Source organism: Tupaia chinensis, unplaced genomic scaffold (assembly GCF_000334495.1).
Source record: "Tupaia chinensis unplaced genomic scaffold, TupChi_1.0 Scaffold000591_1, whole genome shotgun sequence".
Lineage (NCBI taxonomy): Eukaryota > Metazoa > Chordata > Mammalia > Scandentia > Tupaiidae > Tupaia > Tupaia belangeri.
In genome coordinates, this window is record NW_006160107.1 from 736,636 (window position 1) to 759,170 (window position 22,535).

Here is a 22,535-nt window from a genome sequence, read left to right on the forward strand (position 1 = left end):
GTGACACTGCGTCATCTCTGTGCTGTACCGTGCTGCCCACAATAAACGGACGACACTGTCGTCTCCATGCTGTAACACTACGCCGCTTGCCCCGGCTCTCACTCCTTCACTCAGGAAACCTGTTCAGCTGTCCCCCCGGGTAGGGACAAGGCATCGAATAGGAAAAGAAGTGAAACTCTCTCTATTCGCAGATGACATGATTGTATACATAGAAGACCCAATGGTCTCCATGGAAAAATTACATGATTACAGGAAAGTTGCAGGATATAAAATCAATATACAGAAATCAATAGCATTTCTATATATGAATAACAGGCAGACTGAGACAGAACTTTAAAAAGTTATTCCACTTACCATAGCCAAAAGTGTAAGGTATTTAGGAACAAATCTAACCAAAGAAGTTAAAGACCTCCACAAGGAAAACTACGAGAAGCTAAAAAAAAGAAATTGAAAATGACACAAAAAACTGGAAGGACATCCCATGTTCCTGGATTGGAAGAATTAATATAACCAAAATGGCAATTCTACCCAAATTAATCTATATATTTAATGCAATGCCAATAAAAGTACCAGACACATTCTTCACAGATCTAGAAAAGACAATCATAAAATTCATCTGGAATCATAAAAGACCTCATATTGCCAAAACAATTCTACACTCCCTGACCCAAAAATATACTACAAAGCTGTGGTAATCAAAACAGCATGGTACTGGCACAGAAACAGACAGGAGGACCAATGGAACAGAATAGAGTGCCCAGAAATAAATTCCCAAACATACACATACAGTCAACTGATTTTTGACAAGGAGTACCAGTCAATCCAGTGGGAAAGGGAAAACCTCTTCAGCAAATGGTGCTGGAAAAACTGGATTTGCACCTGCAGAAAGATGAATCTGAACCCCTACCTCTCACTGTTGACAAAAAATCAAGTCAAGGTGGATCAAGGATCTAAATCTAACTATAAAACTATAAAACTGCTCCTGGAAAACACTGGGGAAACTCTGGGAGACATTGGTGTAGGGACAGACTTCTTAAATAAGACCCCGAAGCGCAGTCTATCATCCCCAAAATAGACAAGTGGGATTACATCAGATTAAGAAGTTTCTGCATGGCAAAAGACACAGTAATTAGTGTGAATCAACAGCCCTCTGAATGGGAAAATATATTTGTTAATTACATATCAGATAAGGGTCTGATATGCAAAATACAGAAGGAACTCAAGCCGCTGTTTGGAAAAAAGATGATCAACCCTATTAAACGATGGGAGAAGGAGTTGATAAAAACACTCTCCAAAGATGATATATGAATAGCCAAAAGGCATATGAAAAAATGCTCAACATCCCTCATCCTAAAGGAAATGCAGATCAAAACAATAACGAGATACCACCTAACCCCGGTCAGAATGTCTAAGATTAAAAAAAAAAAAAAGGTGATAAGGGTTGGGGGGGGTGTGGGGAGGAACTCTTTTACATTGCTGGTGGGAATGTAAATTGGTCCAACCACTGTGAAGAACAATTTGGAGATTCCTCAAAAATCTACAAATAGAAATACTATATGACCCAGCAATCCCACTCCTCGGTATCTACCCAAAGGATAGAAGAATTCTTCATGGAAAAGTGCTTGCACATAGATGTTTATTGTGGCACTATTCACGATTGCTAAGACATGGAACCAACGCAAATTCCCCCATACAGATGAATGGATTGAGAATCTGTGGCACATATACTCTATGTAATACTATTTAGCCATAAAAAAAAAAAAACTGGCTTTTGACAAAAAGTAGAAGAGTATGGAAGATTTACTGCTGAGTGAAGCAAGCCAGGTTATGAAGGAGAGACACTGTATGTCCCTACTTAATATATACCGAGTGTCTGCACTCTATAACTGAAACTGATTGACCTAAGCTTGTACAAACACAAGAGATGGGGGTTAGTACTAGAAGTGGAGTGTGTGGAGAAGAGGGATCTAAGGAAGGACATTTGGAAGAGGAATATGGAGACAGAGCATTGATGGAATGGGGAGGTGTGGTGTTATTGGTGGAAGATATTCTGATCAACTGGCCTGGGGAGAAATGTTCACATATTGAAATGTTCACTTTGTAAGCTAAATAATATGATTGGATGTATACAAAAATTTAAAATAAAAAAAGTGAATAAAATTTCAAAAAAAAGAAAGGTGATATTGTAGACTTTAAGGGAATGGGTACTGTTTGAAAAGGAATACCCCACAAATGTTACCATGGCAAAACTGGAAGAGTCTACAATGTTACCCAGCATGCTGTTGGCATTGTTGTAAACAAACAAGTTAAGGGCAAGATTCTTGCCAAGAGAATTAATGTGCATATTGAGCATATTAAGCATTCTAAGAGCAGAGATAGCTTCCTAAAACGTGTGAAAGAAAATGATCAGAAAAAGAAAGGTACTTGGGTTCAAGTAAAGCACCAGCCTACTCCATCCAGAGAAGCACACTTTTTGAGAACCAATGGAAAGGAGCCTGAGCTACTGGAACCTATTCCCTATGAATTCATGGCATGATGGGTGTTAAAAATGAACTAATTTGTGGTAAAAAAAAAAAGTAAGTTTTCCTGAAGCCACAACCTTTCAAATTAAATAATAATTTTGTAATTGGACAATCTAAATTGGATAACTTAAAGCAACTATATTAGAATTTTTATATATCTGTAGTCATGTAAATTCAATAGTTTATTTGCAGAATTCCTGAAGGGAAAAATTGTACAGTTACCAGCAAGCTCCCCTCCCAGATGACAAAAACAGACACATCCCAGTGTTTAGCTAAGAAGGACTTAAAGTTAAGTGGGCATTTTAATCCTCTAGTAAACTTCCTTTACAAAAAAATTGAAATCCTTATGCTCTGTTGACTAAAAGGTCATTATTTATGAAATGTCTAAGATTTGGCTCATGGAAACTTAGATGGCTAACGATGCTAGCAGTTTAGGACTTGCTGGCATAAATGAGTGGACAAATTTGTGATCTAAACTACTGTGCATGTTTCTTTTCTGAACCCCAATTAATTCCTTACGTGTAGACCTCAATCTTTTCAGTATTTGGGTTACTGATTCAGCAGAAGCAAGGAAAACCAATAACTCTGTAGTAATCAGAATGTTACCCAACTGTATATTGTTTACTTTATTGTAAATACTGGTGAACAGTGATCAATAAATAGTTTTATATGCCTTTAAAAAATAAATAAATAAATAAAACAAATTACTTTGGTATTTTAGTGAAAAGGTAACCGTTCTATCTATATGGAGTTCAGAATACTTAATTATTATATACAACTTTATTTTTGTATCAAACACAAATATAAGATAACTTGCAAGTATCAGAAGGTCTACTGACTCTGCCTAAGGACAGAGATGAAATAACAAATAGAATCATACCCAAGATTCACTGACTGCAAGCTCTTTCGTTTGCCTGAGGGCAGGCATTATTGTGGTGTTAGAGCTGATGGAGAAGAAACTATAATAAGGATGTATGCAAAGTAAGTAATATTTTCTTCTGACTAATTCTAGAAATAAGGGGGAACAATTAATGAAATCTAGAAAGGCTTATTTTCTCAAATTAAATCAATAGAGAATGGTTGTAGTCTAGACTCTTTATTTTAAAAGATTCAAAATTCAGAAGGGAAGACTTAGATCATCTGTGAAAGAAAAGTACTCCATGTGAATCTAATCTGAACAGCTCTCTTGAAAATGTTGGCAATGTTTCTTTTTTTATTTACATTTTTTAATACATTCAATCACATTATTTAGTTTACAAGGTGATCATTTCAACATGTGAACATTTCTCCCCGGTCAAGTTGATCAAAATATAACAACACTATCTCCCTGTCTCAACAATACTGTCTTCGTATCCCTCCTCCAAGTGTTATTCCCCAGGCCCCACTCCTCCACACACACCACATCTGGTATTCACATCAACCTCTTGTGTTTATACATCCTATAGCCCGTCCGTTTCAGTTAGAGAGTGTGGACATTCGGTATATATTAAGTGGGGACATACAGTGTCTCTCCTTCATAACCTGGCTGGCTTCACTCAGCAGTAAATCTTCCATATTCCTCTACTTTCTGTCAAAAGCCAGGGTTTTGCTGTTCTTAATGACTGAATAATATTCCATAGAGTATTTGTGCCACAGTTTTTCAATCCATTCAGCCATACGGGGGCATCTGGGTTGGTTCCATGCCTTAACAATCGTGAAAAGTGCTGCAATAAACATCGATGTGCAAGCACGTTTCCAATGAGAAATTCTTCTGTCCTTTGGGTAGATGCCAAGAAATGGGATTGCTGGATCATATGTCAGTTCTATTTGTAGATTTTGAGGAATCTCCAAATTGTTCTCCACAGTGGTTGGGCTAATTTACATTCCCACCAGCAGTGTAAGAGTTCCCCTCTCACCACACCGCTGCCAACACTTATCTTTTCTTTTTTTTTTTTAATCTTAGTCATTCTGACTGGGGTTCGGTGGTATCTCATTGTGGTTTTGATTTGCATCTCCCTTATGATGAGGGATATAGAGCACTTTTTCATATGCCTTTTGGCTATCCTATGTCTTCCTTAGAGAGTTGTTTTTTTCAGCTCATTTTTCCATCTTTTAATTGGGTTGATCATCTTTTTTTTCAGATAAGCCACTTGAGTTCCCTGTGTATTCTCCCAGTGTTTTCTAGAAGCAGTTTAATAGTTTGGGGTCTTAGATTTAGATCCCTGATCCACCTTGACTTGATTTTTTGTCAAAGGTGAGAGGTAGGGGTTCAGATTCATCTTTCTGCAGGTGCAAATCCAGTTTTTCCAGCACCATTTGCTGAAGAGGTTTTCCTTTTCCCACTGGATTGACTGGTACCTTTTGTCAAAAATCAGTTAACTGAATGATTGGGGATTTATTCCTGTGGACAGTTCTGTTCCATTGGTCCACATGTCTGTTTCTGTGCCAGTACCATGCTGTTTTGATTACCACAGCTTTGTAGTATATTTTTGGGTCAGGGAGTGAGATGCCACCCACTCCACTCTTCTTTTGTAGAATTGCTTTGGCAATATGGGGTCTTTTATTATTCCAGATGAATTTTATGATTGTCTTTTCTAAATCTGTGAAGAATGTGTCAGGTACTTTGATTGGCATTGCATTAAATAGGTAGATTAATTTGGGTAGAATTGCCATTTTGGTTATATTAATTCTTCCAATCCAGGAACATGGGATGTCCTTCCACTTTTTTGTGTCATTTTCAATTTCTTTTCTTCTCATAGTTTTCCTTGTGGAGGTCTTTAACTTCTTTGGTTAGATTTATCCCTAAGTATCTTATACTTTTAGTAGCTATGGTAAATGGAATAACTTTAAGTTCTGACCCTCATCTTGCAGGACTCTCTGGGAGGCCCCTCTGTGATAGTTACAGCTGCCACCTTCTCACTCTCCACAACTGAAAATAGAGCTATTGATGGGAAACTCTCTTTCATAGTAGGTTCATTTTCCTCACCTAGACTTTGGTGATGGTTAGTTTTACATGTCAGCTTGGTGAGACCATGGTGCACAACTATTTGGCCAAACACCAGTTTCGATATTGCTATAAAAGTATATTTCAGATGTAATTAACACTTAAATCAGTGGACTTCGAGTTAAGCAGATTAGTCCCCATAATCTAAGTGTGCCCAGGCAATCAGCTGGCTTTAAGAGCAATATGAAGGTTTCCTAAAGAAGAAGAAATTTTGTCTCCAGATGGCAAATGGAAATTCTGCTCCAGGGATGTGATGATGGCATGGCAGTAACACAATGCTCTGTAAGACTGAATCATCTGGGAAAGTTCTGGGTTTGTGTCCCACGGGAGACCACCCATATGACCCAGGGCTGACTGAGGCTAAGGGTAAGTCATGGTGTGGGGACCCTGTTGGGGGTACCTGTCTCTCTTTCTCATTCATGGAAGAAAGAAATGGACAAACTTTTTTAAAAGGTAAAGAAAAAAGAAAATCCTGCCTGATTTTACAACCTCCAGATCCAAGAATGCTTCAACTCTTCAGATCCAAGAATGCTTCAAATCTTTCCCAAACTTTCAGTCTGCTACTCTGTCTTGCTAGGAAGTCTGAAATCCTATGAGCTAAGGCTTTAAAATAAATTTTGATAGATAAAGATACAGATATGTACATAAGTACATATATAATCTATTCTGTCTCTAATTAGTCTTACTTCTTTGAGGATCCTAATACAGTCTTTCATAAAAGTTTGCCCTAGAATTAACAGTTAACGTTCATTTTTTTAAGAGAGATTTTAGTTATAGGGCACAGGTGCTCGCCAGAGAGACAGAGAAAAACAGAGAGACACAAAGTGAGAAATCGCCCCACAGAGGGAATGGCCATGCCATAATCCCTTTTCCTCCATTCTCCTCTCAGGACTTTGGGCACACATGTACACACACCCAGAATGAATTTTATACTACCAGGTCCAGGACTTGAGCCACAGTCAACTACATGAGAGTCCAGTGACATAACCATTACGCCATCTGCTGGACCCAGTGTTCATATTTTTAAAGCATTTTGACCACTTAGGAAGAAAGGCTCTCAAATATAGTAGTAAGTGAAATAATTACCAGTAATAATTTAACAACAAATTACACATACATATACAACTTTCAGTCTATGTGTTTACTACAAAGCGTATATATTTAAAGCACTGCCTCTGAAGTTTAAAATTTTGATACATTTGAAATTATGACACCCAGAACTTAAATCCTTCAGATTTGGCCTGCCTTTAGGTTTTCTAAATTTGAACAGCACCATCTTGTGGCAAATATATGTAAAATTGAGGCTGTTTTGTTCAATTAATAAATGTTTTGTTGTTGTTACTAAATATCTTACTGTTTTTAATAAAAACATTTTTCTTGGCAACTTACTCTACACCAAGACTAGCTAGTTTTTAGGAATGTGAAGCCAAGGAACTAGACAAGTAGGACTCACTGCACTGGTGCTTTACTCAGACAATCAGGTGTTACTGAAACACTTAGGAGGGCCACCTGCAAGCAGAGAGAACTTCACCTTCAACGTTTGCTAGGCAGAAGGAGGAGCATTTGCAACAGAGGGCAAAGCATGTTGGAGTCATTTTGCTCTAGACATTTATTTGACTCAAGTCCATGAATGGGGCTGGGCCAGGGTAAGAGATAAGGATGAAGAGGTAAATAGGATTGAGAGAGCAGAAGGAATATAATATATTATGCTCAGGACTTGGGGTTTGATCAGAGGCCTGGCAGGTGCTGAGTAGGAAATGAAGTAGGAATCTGACTTGTTTTGGACACGTTAAAATAGTAATGAAGGGACCAGCCGTTAGCATAATGGCTATGTCACTGGACTCCCACATAGTCGACTGCGGTTCGAGTCCTGGACCCGGTGGCTTAAACTCACGCCAGGCGCGTGTGGGTGCATTCCCAAGATGCCGAGAGGAAAATGGAGGAGAAGGGATTGCAGCATGGCCATTCCCCCTCGGGGGTGATTTCTCGCTTTCTGTCTCTCTGTCTCTGTCTGGTGAGCGCACATGCCCTATAGCAAAATCCTCTCCAAAAAAAGAAAAAAAAAAGTAATGAAGAGGCCAGGCCAGGGACCAGCAGTTAGCGTAATGGCTATGTTGCTGAATTCCCATGTAGTTGACTGTGGTTCGAGTCCCAGACCCGGTGGCTTAAACTCACGCCAGGCACATGTGCGTACGTGCCCAAGATCCCGAGAGGAGAATGGAGGAGAAGGGATTGCAGCATGGCCATTCCCCCTCGGGGGTGATTTCTCGCTTTCTGTCTCTCTGTCTCTCTCTGTCCTTCTGGTGAGTGCACACACCCTGTAGAAAAAGAAAGAAAAAAAAAAAGAAAAAGAAAACCTCTCCAAATAAAAATAAAACAGAGGCCAGGCTAGAGGGCTGTAAGGCCTTCAACTGGGAGAATAATCACCAAGAGTCTGTTGCAATAATCTATTAACAGTTGAGAAAGCTGAGCTCTGAACTAATGAAGTGATAGTGGAGAAAAGGACAGATAGGAGGTGATGGGAGTGACAGTGAAGAGTCAGGAGTGCCTCACAAGTCTGTGCCCTGTGTAACATGGTAGGTCATAGTACCACTCACTGATACAGGACTTGATCTAAGCAGGGTGAGAGTGACTGGTTGGTCCAGTCTGGGATGCTCCTGACTAGAAGAGGAGCTATCCAGTACACACCTGGACATGTAGGTAGGAGCTTAGGAGAGCACCTTGGGTTGGATAAAAAAGTTCGGTGCTTGCTCAAACCATGTACCTGAGAATAGGCAGAGAGAACAAGAGAGGAGAGAGAGCCAATGGCAGAGTCACCACTTGAAAGGCATCTGGAGGGTGAGGGGCCATTATGAAAGGGAAGGAGAGGCACAAAACCAGCAGGGAAATCAGACACAGATGGAATTTGGAAGCCAAGGGAGGAAAGTGCTTCTCACAATGGTCAGCATCTAGCGCTGTCTGGAAGTCAACCTTCATGGCATTTAGCACCTCAAAGATAGTGGAGCAATTACGGAGGAACAGTGAGAGTCACTGAAACCAGAGCACATGTACAGAGGAGCACAGGAAGAGGAAATATGGACAGAGAAAATCCGTGGCTGAGAAGGAAAGGAGGAGGTCACTTAGCTCTTGAGTGTCTTAGGTCATAGGATAATGTCTGTGATAATGTCTATGGTGACCTATGGGGCTTTGGACTCACCTTTTGGAGATAAGCACTTTCATTTGTATGAAGAATAGCTGCCTTAAACTGTTGTTGCATGCAAGTTTAAGTATGAAAAGTAAAGAGTGTGTGGAAATTAAGTAGCCAATGGTGTGTTGTAACAGATACTGCAGATTTGCTAATCCAAAATTTCTTCCAGCCTTTTAGTGTACCTTCCTGTACCTCTTGCACCATCAGTATAAAAACTATATTTTCTAGTCTTCCAGGTGTAATTTAAGTTCCACCAATCAGATGTACTTATACTCTGCTAAATATGAAAGGAGACAGACCCCAAGGCATCTAATTTGCTGTCTAACATTCTGGTAGAGTTGGTGTAAATCTGGGGCTGGCAACTTTCTGATTTGGCAGGCTTCCAGGTTGTGGCAAAAGTTCCAAGTCCAGGAAACCAGAGCTGCTATTTGGCTTTCAGAGATGTTCTTAGAAATTCAACCTCGAGCATAGGTTTAAAATGTTCCTAGTGATACTGTAGATCTTATAATACCCTGTAATACATACTTTTCTGCTTCAACTAGCTAGAGTAGATTCTGTTGTCCACTACTAAACTATCACTGCTACAACATCCAAACACCACAAGGAATTACAGCAGGTTTTAGCTGCAAAATATAGCTCAAAACCCATTTCTATAAACAAAGTTTTACTGAAAGACAGCCATGCCATTCATGTATTGTCTGTGGCTAACTCACACTGCAGAGACAGAACTGGGTAGTTGCAACAGGCATTATATGGTCCTCGAAACCTACAATATTTACTACCTGGCCCTTTACAGAAAAAAATTTGCTGAGCTCCAAACTACAGTATGGGAGTGAGTGTTCTTGGACAAACAAAACCTGAAAGAATTTACCAACACCAGACCAGCTCTTCAAGAAATTATGAAAGGAGTCCTATACCAAAGCTAAAGACAGGCAGACAGAAACAAGAGAACAAAAAACAACCAAGAATTTGGCCAACATAATGGTAGGAACAAGTCTGGAAATATTGATAATAATGTTGAATGTTAATGGATTAAATTATCCGATCAAGAGACACAGACTGGCTGAATGAATAAAAAATCAGAAATCGTTCATTTGGGGACCAGCAGTTGGCATAATAACTATGTCGCTGGACTCCCATGTAGTCGACCATGGATCAACTCCCAGACCCAGTGGTTTAAACTCACACCGGGCACGTGTGCATGCGTGCCCAAGATCCCAAGAGGCGAATGGAGGAGGAGAAGGGATTGTGGTGTGACCATCCCCTCTGGGGGGTGATTTCTCACTTTCTGTCTCTCTGTCTCTCTCTGTCTTTCTGGTGAGCACATGCACCCTGTAGCAAAAACCTCTCCAAAAAGAAAGAAAGAAAGAAAGAAAGAAAGAAAGAAAGAAAGAAAGAAAGAAAGAGAGAGAGAGAGAGAGGGAGAAAGGAAGGAAGGAAGGAAGGAAGGAAGGAAGGAAGGAAGGAAGGAAGGAAGGAAAGAGGGAGGGAGGGAGGAGGAGAAAGGAAGAAGGGAGGGAGGAAGAAAGGAAAAAAGGAAGAAAGAAAGAAAGAAAGGAGGGAGGGAAGGAGGGAGGAACGGAGTGAGAAAGAAAGGAAGAAAGAAAGAAACCCTCCATTTGCTGCCTACAAGAAACCCATTTCATGGGTAAAGACATACATAGATTAAAAGTGAAGGAATGGAAAAAAGAAATGTCATGGATAAAGACATACATAGATTAAAAGTGAAGGAATGGAATCCAAAAAAGACTGGGAGTAGCTATACTGATTTTGGACAAAATAGGCTTTAAGACAAAAACTGTAAGAAGAGACAAAGAAAGGCATTATATAATAGTAAAAGGAGCAATTCATCAAGAATATATAATGCTTATGAATATCTATGTACCCAATTCAGGAGCACACAAATATGTGAAGGAAAGACTACTATATCTAAAAAGAAAGATGGATTGTGACATGCTGATTGCTGGATATCTCAACACATAATTATCAACTTTATACAGATCAACAAGACAAAAAATAAGCAAAGAAATACAAGATCTAAATGATACCATAAATCAGATTGACTCACAGGCATCTATAGAACTTTCCACCCAAAACCCAAACTATAAAACTACTGGTGGAAAACACTGGGGAAACCCTGGGAGACATTGGGTAGGCAAAGACTTCTTAAGTAAGACCCTCTAAGAACAGGCAAAATAGACAAGTGAGATTATATTAGATAAAGAAGTTTCTGCACAGCAAAGGACACAGTAATTAGTGTGAATCAACAACCCTCAGAATGGGACAAAATTTTTGTATACTATGCCTCAGATAAGGGACTGATAACCAGAATATATAGGGGACTCAAGCAGCTTACCCAGAAAAAAATGATTAATCCAATTAAAAGATGGGTCAATGAGCTGACCAAAAAATTCTCTAAGGAAGACATAAGAACAGCCAAAAATCATATGAAAAAATGCTCAACATCCCTCATCTTAAGGAAGATGCGGTCAAAACTACAATGAAAGTCTCCTTCTGGCCCAACACTTTGCAAAGTGAGCTTCCACACATTGAGTTTCTAGGTGCACAGTAGCAAAATATCTGAATATTTTTAGGGTCATAGAAAACCTCAGCTTCCACTGAACTGTTACAGAAAGGGAGAAACTCATCTTCATAAATCTGAATTCAAATCTCTTCCTGTGGATACCACATTGCAAAACACAGTAATAGAGAAAAAAGAGGCACAGAAGTACCTCACTGTAAAGTGAAGATATGAGCTTATAGTAGCAGAAATCTTCACATTAGCCAAACATAAATATACCACCAAAGGACCAAAAATCAGAGAAGAGAGACTGCAAAGTGAGCAGCAGGGACAAATACAGATCTGCAATGAGCACGGCTCATCTCCCACACACCTCTGAATTCTCAGTTGAAACCCTAGAAACTGTGAGGCCTCTGTAATATCCAGTTCTATCCACAAAAGTGCAAGTTGCTTGGTGAGGATCAAGGAAATAGAACTGCAGAAATATTACAGATCATCTCCTCCTGCAGGCCTCTAACACTCAGAATTAACGCTAAGAAAGTAGGAAGTAAAGTAGTAACCCATCAAATGACCATAAACCACCGCAGAGGCACAGGAAATATGGGAACCCAAGAAAATATCTCTCCCCCAAGGGGAAAGAACAGCCCTTCATCATCCACAGACAGTACAATGAAACTCATGGAAATGATAGATAAAGAATTTAGAATGTTCATAGTGACATAACTAACAGAGATGCAAGACAAGAGAGACAATGAACTCCAGAAAATGCAGGATAAAAGAGACAAGTTTCAGGAGGTGAGGAAATACTTTTTTTTTTTTTTTGGAGAGGTTTTCGCTATAGGGCACGTGTGCTCGCCAGACAGACAGAGAGAGACAGAGAGACAGAAAGGAAGAAATCACCTCCCAGGGGGGATGGTCACGCCACAATCCCTTCTCCATTCTCCTTTTGAGATCTTGGGCACACACACACACACGCCTGGCGTGAGTTTTAAGCCACCGGGTCCACTACGTGAGAGTCCAGCGACATAGCCATTACACTAACTGCTGGTTCCCAGGAAGTACTTTTTTTTTAGGATTTCTTTTTTTTAATTTAAATTTATTTATTTACATTTATTCACTGTACATCATTACAGCATACAAAATGAGATCTTCCATCCAGAATACACTGTATATTGGCTCAATCAAGCACATCAACACACATGTTATCATCAAATACTTTTCCATTTCTTGTTTCCTGTACATTTTGCTTTTTTTCCCATCCTTGATTCCCTATCTTTCACCCTCTGCCATCTCCCACCCTCCTCCCACACTGGCTCTGGTATCTATGGTTACTTTCTATGACTTTCCCCCCACACACATTTTATTGATTCACTAAAGATCTTAATTAATCTAAATATTTTGAATAGCAAGAACAGGTGAGGAAGTACTTATATAATCTGAAAGAGGGAATATACAACATAAAAAAGAGCCAAACAGAACTATTAGAGATGAAGGCTGTACTACAGAAAATCAAAACCTCCCTTGAAAGTATTAAAAGAAGATTAGGTCATGTAGAAGACTGAATCTCAGATGTAGACGACAGAACATTGAACTAAAAAAATCACCAAAGAGATTGAGAAAATAACCCCCCCAAAATGAGAATAATATGAGAGTAGTACTAGACACCATTAGATGCCCTAAAATCCAGATAAACAGTATTCCAGAAGGTGAATAAACTAAAAACAGCATTGATAATCTATTCCATGAAATCCTGGAAGAAAACTTTCCAAACCTAGAGAGGCATTCAAATATCCAGGCCCCAAAAATACAAAGGACTGCACATAGAATCAAGTCAAGAAGATCTTCTCCAAGGCATATCATAGCCAGATAGGCCAAAATCACAAACAAAAACAAGGTACTAAAATTGGCAAGAGAAAACATCAAGTTACTTTCAAAGGATTTCCCATCAGCCTAACATCAGATCTTTCATCAGAAACAATGCAAGTAAAGAAAGAATGGGAAAATATATTAAAAGTGTTAAGTGAAAAACAATTTCAACCAAGAATACTATATACAGCAAGATTATCCTTCATATCAGAAGAAAAGTCCAGAAACATTCTCAGATAAACAAAACCTGAAAGAATTTACCAACACTAGACCAGATCTCCAAGAAGTTCTCAAGGGTGTGCTATATCAGGAAAATTAAATACAGACACACAGAAATAAGAGTTCAAAAACTAAGGAAGTGGCCAACTTAATCGTAGGAACAAGTCTGGAGTTGAATATTATGTCCCCGAATTTAATCAGGAAAATTGAACCACAACAGAAGATAAAGTACATGAGACTGAATTGGTGAAGTATAATTTTATGACTTTTGACTAAAATATTGCTGATTTTCTTGTAGACTTTGTTATCTGGTTGTAAGGATTTGTGTCCTGTCTTGAGATATGCATAGGTTCATGCACCTACCATGTGAACAGAATCCTAAATTGTTTCCTGGCTTTAAGCAAAGTCCCTTAGCATTTCTTTGATTTAAGTTAAAACTGGTTTTCTTAATAGTACCAAGTGAACTTGCTATTGAAAGTAGTTAGATTATTTAAGAAATTGTATGATCAATACAATGTGGGGGTGGGGAAGGAATGGAAGACAACTGTAGATACCAGAGGTAGTGTGAAAAGAGGGTGGGAAAGGACAGAGGGTCAGAAATAGGAGGTAAAAAAAATTCTAGAAATTAGAAATGAACAATTTTTGATAATAATATGCACGATTAAGCCACCATGCAGTATATTCTGGATGGGAAATTACATTTTGTATGCTGTGACAATGCTTAGAGAAAGAATGTAAATTAAGCTGGAAAAAGTTTCAGGGGAAAAAAAAACGAAAACTGTTTTTCTTGAAATTTAAAAAAAAATAAATAAATGCATGAAAAACACCTGTTCGATGCCTGCAGTAAGCTATATAGCCCCAGCTAGGTGCTACTTTATAGGATGTTCATTCTACTCACTGAGGCTTATGCCTAAAGTTGGACTTGTGTTCATGGAAATGTATATATCAGCTGTGCCTGCTATGAACATATTTAGATTAGGGACCAGCAGTTAGCGTAATGGCTATGTCGCTGGACTCCCACGTAGTCGACCACAGTTCAAGTCCCGGACCCAGTGGCTTGGCGCGTGTGTATGCGTGCCCAAGATCCCAAGAGGAGAATGGAGGAGAAGGGATTGCGGCGTGGCCATACTCCCTGGGGGGGTGATTTCTCGCTTTCTGTCTCTCTGTCTCTCTCTGTCTGTCTGGCGAGCGCACGCGCCCTATAGCATAAACCTCTCCAAAAAAAGAAGAAAAAAAATTTAGATTAATGAAGATCTTTAGTGACTCAATAAAATGTGGGAGAAAAATATAGAAAGCAAAAATAGATACCAGAGACAGTGTGGGAGGAGAGTGGGAGACAGCCGAGGGTAAGAGATAGGGAATCAAGGATGGGGGAAAAAAAAGCAAAACATACAGGAAACAAGAAATGGAAAATTTATTTGTTGATGTGCCTGATTGAGCCAATATACAGTGTATTCTGGATGGAAAAATCTCACTTTGTATGCTGTAATGATGTACAGTGAATGAATGTAAATAAATACATTTAATTTTAAAAATGTATAATTATAAAAAGAAGTCTATCAAATATTTAAAGACGAAATAATAAAACCAGAGGATTTAAAAAAAGAGGAGAAACTCAACTCATGTTTGTGAGGCCAGTATAAATATGATGCCAAAACTTGTTGTGAACATTATGAAAAGGAAAATTACAGGTCAATTTAATGCATCATTATTACTTCAAAAATTATAGACAAAATATTAGAAAAATGAACCTTTTTAACAAAAAGAACAATATATCAGAACCAAGCTGAGTTTATTTTTGGAATGCAAGATTGACCTAACAGGTTAAAAAAAATCAATCAAAGTAATCATATTGACAAGATAAAGAATAAAAATCTTTTGAGAAAATTTAATATCCATTCCTTATAAGGATGTTTAGCAAACTAGGAAAAAAGAAACTTCCTTTATCTGAAAAGAAATAAATTGTCAAAAGATATTAAAGATAAAAAAGTTTAGCAAGAGGCCAGCAGGTGGCATAGTGGTTAAGTTGCTAGACTCCAAGAGGGCTGATTGTGGTTCAAGTCCCAGACCCAGCAGCTTGAAACTCACACCGGGTGCCTGTGCATACATACTCAAAATACCAAGAGAAGAATGGAGAATGGATTGTGGCATGGCCATTCCCCCAGGGGGTGATTTCTTGCTTTCTGTAAATCTGTCTCTCTCTGTCTCTCTGGTGAGCACACGTTCCCCATAGCAAAAATCACTCAAAAAAAAAAAATTTAGCAAGAGTACTTGATACAACAAGATCAACATAGAAAATTCTATTGTATTTCTTATGCTAATAACAAAGAAAAATAAAATTACCCAAAAAATGCCAAATATTGGGCATAAATCTAACCCAAAATAGGCAAGACATTTGCATAAAAAACTATATTATAAGAAAATTTTCAAAAGAAAAATATTAAATAAATGTATGCATGCTCACCATTCTCATTTATTAAAAGATTCAAGATGTCAGTTATCTCTAAATTAATCTATAGATTCAATGCAATCCCAATCACAAACTCAACAAGACATCTTCTGAGTTGGGTTTCATGAGTTCAATTCTAAAATTTGTATGGAAATATAAAAGGCAAGACTAGTCATACACTTAAGAATAATAAGATAAGATGGGAAGACTTGTTCTATTGAGCATCAACACTTCTATAAAGATACAATAGGGGCCAGCCGGTGGCATGGTGGTTAAGGTGCTGGACTCCCACATGGTTGACTGCTGTTTGAGTCTTGGACCCAGCGGTTTGAAACTCACACCAAGCACATGTGCGTGTGTGCCTAAAGTCCCAAGAGGAGACTGGAAGAGAAGGAATTGCAGCATGGCCATCCACCATGGGGGTGATTTCTCACTTTCTGTCTCTCTGTCTCTCTAGTGAGCTCATGCACCCTGTAGCAAAAATCTCTCTCAAAAAAAAAAAAGGTATCATGTTTGGCCCTTTTCTCTTCTGCCATGACTTCTAACCTTTACAGGTCTGTAACTTAATGTATGCCTGAAATGTGTTCCCTCTGACTGAAATGACCTCCATGACATTATCTATCTTTTTAAAATAAGCTCAAATTAAAATTCATAAGGGCTGACACTGTGGCCTAGTGGTTAAGAAAGTCGGATTCCACATGTTCACCTGTTAGTTTGAGTCCTGGGCCCAGCAGCTTAAAAAACATGGCAGGTTGGGATCAGTAGGTAGCATGGTGGTTAGGGCGCTGGATACTCTCACATGGCCAACAATTGTTCAAGTTCTGGACCTGGTGGCTTGCTTTCTCACTTCCTCTCTCTCTCTCCATGGTCAAATTAAAATAAAAGAATAAATAAACTAAAAATAAATAAATAATTCTTTAAAAAAAAAAAGAAGAAGAAGAAAAACATGCTGGGCATGTGTGCGTGTATGCCCCAAATCCCAACAGAATGGAAAAATGAAGAAGGAATTATGACAGTGACCACACCCCACTGAGGGTGCTTTCTCCTTCTTCCTCTTTCTTGGGAGTGGATGTGCACTCCAGCAATAAAAATAATAATAAAATACATAACAATAGATTATGAATCCAAATTTGTGTTAAAATTACACCAAATATATGTGTGTTTGCATATGATTGCTTTAAAGTGTATGTATTTCAATATACATATTCATATACACATGTGCAAATTGTATGTTTTCCTATACAATACCAATTTATGAGGACACTGTCTTAAGTGCCTTTCATAATTTAAATAAATGGATTTATGCAAAGTAAATTTTATAAATTATTAAATGTAAATCCATTACAATGCCAACAGCAGAGTTATACATTTTTCCCGGTGTTTCAGTCAGTTCAGAAGACTAAGTTCTCTTACTGGCCCTCAGTCAATCTCACAAAATTATTCCACTTATTAAGCTTTCTCAGTCTGATGGCAACTTTACAAGGTGTTTGTAACTGTGCTTTAAGATGTTCTTATTGTCGCAAACAGTTTTCATGCATAACAACTAAATACAAGGGATAGTGGCTGGATCTGTCAGAAAAAAATATGATGAATGTTTTTTGGCAAAACGTGCCTTCGAGAAAAGATCAAACAAACATAAGTGATCAAGTAAAGAGAGGTTGCAAAGATAAGCAAGCAGTTAGAAGCTAGTGAAAGTCCATTGGCATGAAGAAAGCATCACAATTATCCCTGCAGCAGCATAGGAGGACTAACAATTGTGGGAACTGGAAGAAACTATGGCTGAGAACATACCATGACTTTAGATTTTTTTTTCTTTTTGGTTTTGCCATAAGGCACATGTGCTTACCAGAGACAGACAGACAGACAGACAGGGATAGTGAGAAATCATCCCCAAAGGGGAGATGGCCACACCTCAATCCCTTCTCTCTGGACTCAAGGGCACACATGCCTATGTGCCTGGCATGTTTTTCAAGCTGCCAGGTCCGGACTCAAATCACATTGTTCACCGTCGACCATGTGGAATCCAGCCGCCTTAACCTCTGCATCAACTGCTGGTTCTATGTCATGAATAATCTTAATGACGTGAGAAAAATGCTTCCATAGTATAAGTGAAAAAAAGCAGATTATAAAATAGTATATACAGTATAAATTCAGCACTGTAAAACAAAATGCAGAGCAAATAGATTGGAAAGAAGTACATCAAGGGGACTACCAGGTGGCGTAATGGTTACGTTGCTGAACTCCCACACAGTCAACCATGGTTTGAGTCCTGGACCCGGCAGCTTAAGACTCACGCTAGGTGCATGTGAGTGAGTGCCCAAAATCCCAAGAGGAGACTAGAGAAGGGATTGGGGTGTGGCCAGCACCCCTGGAGGGTGATTTCTTGATTTCTGCCTTGTTCTAAAAATAAAAAAGAAGTACATCAAAAAGGTAACATAGGCTATCTGTGGATGGTATATGTATGAGAATATATACATATTCTTTAAAATTACTATGTAAGGAATCTTCAAAAAGTTCATTAAAAACATGTATTATAAGGACCAGCAGATAGTCTAATGGCTACATAGCTTGACTCCCAAGTAGTCAACCACAGTCTGAGTCCCGGATCCAGTGGCTTAAACTCACGCTGGGCACATGTGCACGCGTGCCCAAGATCCCGAGAGAATGAAGGAGAAGGGATTGCGGTGTGGCCATTTCCCTGGGATGGGAGCAGAGGGTGGGGGAGGTGATTTCTCACTTTCGGTCTGTCTTTCTGGCGAGCGCATGTGCCCTATAGCAAATAAAAAAAATATTTTTTAGGTTTTATATTTTTATTTATTTATTTATTTGGTTTTGCCATAGAGCACAAGTGCTCGCTGGAGAGAGAGAGAGACAGGTGAAAAGTGAGAAATCACCTCCCAGGGCATTGGCCACACCGGGCCCTTCTTCCCCCATTCTCCTCATGGAATTCTGGACACACATGCACATGTGCCTGGTGTGAGTTTCAAGTCACCAGGGCCAGGACTTGAGCTGCAGTTGGCCATGTGGGAGTCAAATGCCTTAACCACCACATCTGCTGGCCCCGGTTTTGTATTTTTAAATATGGGTCATATTGACAGTATCTTCCTTATATGCCATATCTGCACATTCTAAAAAGTTTTAGCCCATGTCCAGGTTCAACTTTGTTTCCTCTGTGTTTTATTTATACTCAGATTTTTCCAGAACATAGGTTTGCTAATTCCAAACTCAACAGGGTTTCACCCAGTATTCTACTTAATTATAACTACTAGAGGATGGGGCCAGCAGGTGGTGAAGTGGTTAAGGCGCTGGACTCCCACACAGCTGACCTCTGTTCGAGTCCCAGACCATGTAGCTTAAAAGTCACGCCAGATTATGTGTGCGTGAGTGAAAATCTTGAGAGGAAAATGGAGGGGAAGGGATTGTGACATGGCCACCCCCCTGGAAGCTGATTTCTTATATTCTCTCTCTGTCTGCCTCTCCATATCTCTAGCAAGAACACATGCCTGATAGCAAAAAAACCTCTCTTAAATAAATAAATAAATACTAAAAGAATATTCCTCTCCACAGTACCTAAGACAGGTCCTTGAGCAAGTAACTGTTTTAACTACCTTTTAAAAAACTGCTTCTAATAGGTAGCAAAAGAAAAACTGAACTGATCTTTACCGGGACACTTGCTTTCCCCTGTGGACCCTGTATCTACTCTGACAGACAGAAGTTTATGGAGGGTGTTCTGATACTGACTTTACTGTGGGCTTCCTCCTAACATTCCCACCCTTCTTTCTGCTCCATATTCCAAGCCCACTTTAAAATTTTTTAATTTAAACTTATATTGCACGTGTTTATTCAATTATCTTAAATCCCAATCCTTAAAAAACATATACTTTTTTTTTAGGAAAGGGAAAGTAGTGCATACGCTACAGATATCAGAACCGGTTCCTTGGAAATAAAATGAGAAATATACAGTATAAATTAAATGACCTTTTAATCCTCAGCAGCTTTTCATAAAGATGAAAATATGAATTTTAACTTCCTTTCTCACAGATTTTTAAAAAGAGAACTGGATTTTTCTATAGAATATTGACAATTCTGAAATATCATAATTGGCTTAGTCACTGCAGAACTTATTATAAAAACTTGTACAGTATTCTCAAAATAAGCTTCTTTATTTTTCTTCTTCCCAGTAAGTGTTACTAGTACCAAAAAAATGTTACGAGTACCATCGAAATATTATTTTTTGTTTTAAAGTTTTTTGCTATAGGCCTCATGTGCTCACCACAAAGAGAAAGAAGGAAAGTGAGAAGCCACCCTCCCAGGGAGAACGGTCACACCACAATCCCTTCTCCATTCTCCCCTCCAGATTTTGGGCATGCATACACACAGGTCCTGCACGGTTTTCAAGTCATGGTCTGGAACTACAGTGGCAAATTAGGCCAAGTGGGATCCAGCTGCCTTAACAAGTAAGCCACTTGCTAGCATAAATAAATTTTTTTTTCCCAGTAAACTGTATATTTTTCTTTCATTTTCTATATTTTAAAATAAGAACAGATATTAAGAGGAAAACTTATCTCCAAATCAGAAAGACATTTTATAAAATACAGAATTTAAAGGCAAACTGTCTCTCATCAAAGTGAGGCACAAGAGAAGACAGTAGTTCGAGTCAGTTTTAGAGACCACCAGTGACCAGCAGTGTTAAAAGGTGCCATAAATGCCACAGAATACTAGAAGCAGCATTCGGTGTGGAAGCACAACCCACCTACAGGGCCAGCAGGAGAAATGATCGCAGGAATCAATTCAATTGGAAGGGAACCCATGGGACTGCAGGTGGGGGACCGTCCGGTCCATGGTGGCCTAGAGGGGACAGTTGCAGGCGAGGGGAACAGCAACTAGGTCAGGGCGCTGTGTGGAGAGGCCCAGAAGGAAGTTAGGCAGCAAGGGTAATCTGGGGCGGCATCACACAGCACTTTAGTCATCTGGAGAGTTTGGTCTGTTTGACTCTGAAGTGGAAGTTCTGATTCTGTCTGAAAAAAAAAAAAATATGGTAATCACTGCTATCAGAAGGAGTGTGGGGGTCAGGTGGGGGCAAGGTCTGCCCTACCACCTGGGGAAGAGAGGACTGGGCCTCAGCCAGAGGGGAGGTCCTAGGGCAGCCTGGAGACATCTCACAAGGCAGAGTCAGAATTTGCTAGATGCTTGATCTGAGCTAAAAGGAGGCATTGAGACCGATTTCCCCAGTGTCAACTTTCCTGAGTGGCACTGAAGTTACTGGGAGAAGGACAGCCACTGAGAGGGAGGCAGAAGGGAGGATTGGGGGTGGCACTAGCAATCTCGACTTCTTGAACAGGCCTGGACCTGTGATCCTGGCTGGTTACTGGACTAGAAGGATTGCCGTATAAAGACTGTCAGCGGTGCCTCTGCCTCTTTCTCAACCTTTCAGTCAATAAATGTTTATGTTAATAATAAATAAATAAATGCCTATGGGACTTTCAGGTGGAGGAGCTTAGCAACACCAAGATATGTGCAACTGTAGCTCAGAAGAAAAATGCAGCCAGAGGTAAACATCTGGAAGTCACCGCCTGTAGATGGTAGGACAGCCTCGGGAGAAAGAGCCTGGCAAGACTGGGACGGGGTCCCCAGCACTCAGTGGGGACACGGGAGGAGTGACCGATGAGGTGAGACCACTGAGGCGAGGAAAAGGCCAGGCACGTGGTGCCCTGGTAGCCAGTGAGGGAGAAAGGGTATGAGGGAGAGTATGAGGAGCAACAGTGTCCAACTGCCCCATGCTGAGAGGCCAGGGGACAAGGGGACCCCCAACAGACTGGATCTCACAAGCTGGTCCTTGGTGACATCCAGAACAAGGACAGGTGAAGCAGCAGCAGGAAGCAGTGCGCAGAGACTAGAGACAGGTCTGTCAGACAGCTTTTTACATCAGGGGGCTAGCTGGAGGCCTGTGTCTGGGGATTAACCGGGCAGATCCACAGCAGGTGCTGCTGGGTGAATAAACTTAACGCAGCGGGAGGCACAAATGATGCGCAGAAGAGGTGCAGGTGATTCAACAGGAAAGCGGTTCTACTTCAAGTCCGGACAAAGGAAGAACGGTCTTTGCTTCTAATGTGGGTGAACCATCCTTCCTGCTTATCTACTGCCGACGTAGGTAAGGTAGAAAATGAAGTTGCTTAAATCCAGTTAAACCCACGCACTACTTAAAGTGTTAAAATGTAAGGATCATATTTTCGGAGACTTTCTTTTCTTTCCTTTTCACTGGGGTGGAAAACTGGAATGGTTCTAAGATAATACTGAAAACAGCTCACAGCCACCAGCCAAGTTGTTGTTATTATTATTATTAGGCTCTAGCCTGTCTCACCAGAGACAGAAAGGCAGTGAGAGGGAAAAAGAGAACACCCCCAGGGGGATGGCCACACTACAATCCCTTCTCCCCCATTCTCCTCCTAGGATTTTGCACACGCAGCCGTGAGTTTTTAAGCGGCCAGGTCTGGGGCTCAAACCGCGATCAGCACTGTGGGGGTCCGGCGCCTTCATCAGCCCAACTTACCCTCATCCGTGTTGGTTTTGGACAAGAAACCAAGGAACAAAACCAAAACCAAAACCTCCAGCACTGGCCCTGCGCGCCTGGCGGACTTCTCAGGGCCTTCCAGTGGAGCTCCGAGCTCTGCGCTCCGGGCTCTGCGCTCCGGGCTCTGCGCTCCCGGCCCTGCGCTCCCGGCCCTGCGCTCCCGGCTCTGTGGCTTCTCTCAGAAACAGGTTTTCCCGCGCGGCGCGGCGCAGAGGGC

General features: G+C 40.1%; 2 protein-coding genes across 2 annotated transcripts in view; one reads left to right on the top strand and one right to left on the bottom strand.

The window, feature by feature from the left end:
• The window catches only part of TICAM2 (TIR domain containing adaptor molecule 2), a 29,433-nt gene extending 7,022 nt beyond the window's left edge, over positions 1–22,411 (bottom strand). The window contains exon 1 of the mRNA XM_014591530.2: positions 22,298–22,411. The gene's annotated coding sequence lies outside the window, so the exon portion shown is untranslated. The remainder of the gene's footprint in view (positions 1–22,297) is intronic.
• Positions 21,497–22,535, top strand: part of LOC106735950 (uncharacterized) — a 2,148-nt gene continuing 1,109 nt past the window's right edge. The window contains exons 1-2 of the mRNA XM_014591525.2: positions 21,497–21,650; positions 22,260–22,506. Coding sequence (XP_014447011.1) covers positions 21,497–21,650; positions 22,260–22,506 — 401 coding nt within the window. The remainder of the gene's footprint in view (positions 21,651–22,259; positions 22,507–22,535) is intronic.